At 34.4% G+C, this 3,167-nt stretch overlaps 1 protein-coding gene across 1 annotated transcript in view; it reads right to left on the reverse strand.

Annotated features, from left to right (window-relative positions):
* Positions 1–1,866, reverse strand: part of LOC108666536 — a 5,708-nt gene extending 3,842 nt beyond the window's left edge. The window contains exons 1-3 of the mRNA XM_018153431.1: positions 1,783–1,866; positions 1,038–1,088; positions 379–583 (exon numbers count right to left, since the gene is read on the reverse strand). Of these exons, the coding sequence (XP_018008920.1) occupies positions 379–583; positions 1,038–1,088; positions 1,783–1,845 (319 nt within the window). The 5' untranslated portion in view covers positions 1,846–1,866. The remainder of the gene's footprint in view (positions 1–378; positions 584–1,037; positions 1,089–1,782) is intronic.
* Between the last annotated feature and the right edge of the window lie 1,301 nt (positions 1,867–3,167).

A 3,167-nucleotide genomic window follows, 5' to 3' on the forward strand; every position in this document is an offset into this window, starting at 1 on the left:
GTGTTTCTGTAATACAAATAATGTCTATACTCTCGTTTGCGATCACAGTTAACAGTTCACTTTTTTTGTTCAAAACGGAATCCGAGTTCGTGTAAAAACATTTTAAAACTTTTTGTGCACTTTCACTTTGATGTATGCGGTTACTCCCTACATTATTTACAGGCCTTAATCTACGGACATCATTCCTACTAATTACTTGACCTCCATCTCCTCTGCCTGTCCTTGAGCAGCCGGTGTTGTCTTGGCAGCTTGGAAGTGATTGACCTGATTTTATAAATATCACGGCAAGGGGGGATATATAATAAAATTAAAATCAAATTGATTAAATTTGTCAAAAAAACACTGAGATAATGCTCATTGTGTAATATGTATGATCACCTGCATCCAAAGTAGCCTGGGCGCAATCGATGGTAGACTTGACGCCGCTCTTGACAACCCACGTGATGTTTTGAGTGCTCGAGCTTGTCAGCTCAACGAACTCTGAGGTGCCCAGCTCGATGGAGTAAAGGCTTCCTGACACAGAGTTCGCCTCCGCAGCGCAGGTTGAGAATAAGTTCGTTTGTAGGTTCGTTTGCAGGACAAACTGCAAATGATAAAACCGTCGATTACTTAGAGGTAAAATAATTTAAATGCGATTACAGCATTGAATGCCAGCTATTTATATACATAAGTAATGCAGGCAATATTACAATAGATTTTTTTGCAATCAAAATTTATTTAGAAAAGAATGAAATGTGAAATGAATGGGAAATAAAAAAATTCAATTCCCCATAAATAAATTCCGTCTGCAATAGTCTCGAATATTTTTGTTCAAGAGAAAATGAACAATCCCATAAAAAATTCTGCGTGATCCAAATAAATAATTCATGTTCGCGTTCACGATTATTCATGGTTACATTTATGTCTTTAGTAATGCATCTCCATTCTTTTTATTCATAATACATTTTATAGTTAGATATCTCATTATTACTGACCGGAATTGTTAAAAAAAAACAATATAATTTATGAGAATCTTAAAGTTGCTTAAATTTACCCACCGTTTCCGAGGATTCGCTAGCGCGTGGCATTTCAGCATGCGATGTCTGATCCTGAGCGAAAATGAAAGGTGGAATAAATTTACGAGAAAATCAGGGATACTCTGCGAATTATTAACATTTTGAGATTTCTTAACAATGTTCTTAAGTGATCTTCACGGGTAGAAATAAATTATCAAGGTTGCATATAAAATTAATATGTTCACGGTCATTTTGAATGTGAGTGAATTTATAACGATATTTATAAAATTTCATAACGATAGTCTCAAAGATTTCTTTCAGAAAGAGCATACTTCACATTTCAATTTAACTTTCTAATTAATTATTTTGCGTTTGCTAAAAAATTTAAACCTGATATTTTAAAACTTAATATATTATTAATATAAAACAATAATTCACTAAAATGCCATTATTCATCTAAAGAAAAATGTAACAACATTTTCAGATCTTGACCCTTTATGCAAATGACATTGATACAACGTTGATTAAGAGTTTATTTCTGGTTACAACGTTTATTCAATGTTATTTTAACATCAGATATCTGGTTGCTTAGTACATATGCACAAGTATGTATTCCCACCGTTGGGAAGGCAGGCAAGGTTGCCACCACCAGCAGAATATACCAATTAACATATGGAGCAAAATTAAACAACATTTCAAGACCATTCATGTGTAACAGTATGTATTCAAAATTAAACAACATTTCATGAACATTCATATGTAACAGACTAACAATATGTATTCCCACCGTTGCTGAGGCAGGCGAGGCTGCCGCCACCAGCAGCGCGAGAAGTAAGGCAGGTGCGTTCATCGGTAATTGTTGCTCTGGCGAGGGTCGCACTAGAACTGGCGACACAAGCGCTCTGCAGCAACAAGAATAGTGTAGCAAGTGTTCACCGCGATATTTACTCGAGTAACATGGGAACAAAATAACATGAGCTTATACTTTTTTTCACAGCTTACCTTCTAGTTAATAGATAAATTGGAAAAGTCTCATAGACGAGACCTATTTGTTTGATAAATTAATTTGGGTCATAAAGTATGAAATTAATTAAAATTAATAATGGCCTTCAGAAGCATGTATCTCTTCGCTACAGGGCTTTGCAACAAAATAATTTGCATATTCTACGTTACAGATGAGCTGGTTCAAGAAGGATGAAATTTTATTACTTATAAATGCTTAAAAATTTATGTGGTAATTTTTTGAAACGCTGTGTCGAAAGAAAAATGTAATGAAAATAATGCAATGGCAAGAGATGCGCAAAAACGTGTTATCTGAAGATATTTCAGTGTTTTATGAGTACATTTACAAAATTGAATGAACAATTAAATTGAACATAATGATAATATCCAAACATAACAATATCCAAAATTGAATGAACAATCCATTGGATATTACCGATCATTGACGAGAAGATATATAGCTGAAAAAGATGGAAGAACAAAATAGTGCAGGAACATAGAACAAAATGAAGAACTTTGAGTCAAGTTAGCAAGAATGGTCGTGGTCTATAATCAATAGTACTGGATAAGCAAAAGATTACGCCGGGAACGAAATGAAATTCTCTAAAAAGCCGCAGCATGGCAGGAATCGAAAATTGTTTATACGCCATCACTAAGGGAAAGAAAAATAGCTGAATTGTAAAAAAGCAACGAATGATTACGGAAAATGAAGGGTGTGTCGTAGAGAAACAACAATATTCTAACAAAATTTTAAACGTTCACCGATGTAATATCTATTCGATATATGTAACTTCGATTTTGATAGAACTCTTCTATTCAGCTCATGAGTGAGTCGAGCGGAATAGACAATATACTCATATGAACATTTGAAATACAAGTGTTCTAACACTTGTTACCCATACAAGGCCACGAGCGTTAGCAACCGATCTTGTACAGCAAAGTTTAGAAAACATCGTTACATTCATCTCATCATATGAACAAAATTGAATCCATATATTCATAAGAAATTTATTCCTTCAATGAAATAAAATTTTGACCGTTACCATGAATCAAATACATTTGGCTTGCTGAACAGATTTGTAAGACTCTGAATTGGTCTGAATCACTCGGACAATCACTCATATGTCGATCCTAAGCTGTTATGCATGGCAAGCCTCAGCCGGTCTAAGC

Source organism: Hyalella azteca, unplaced genomic scaffold, assembly GCF_000764305.2.
Source record: "Hyalella azteca isolate HAZT.00-mixed unplaced genomic scaffold, Hazt_2.0.2 contig183, whole genome shotgun sequence".
Lineage (NCBI taxonomy): Eukaryota > Metazoa > Arthropoda > Malacostraca > Amphipoda > Hyalellidae > Hyalella > Hyalella azteca.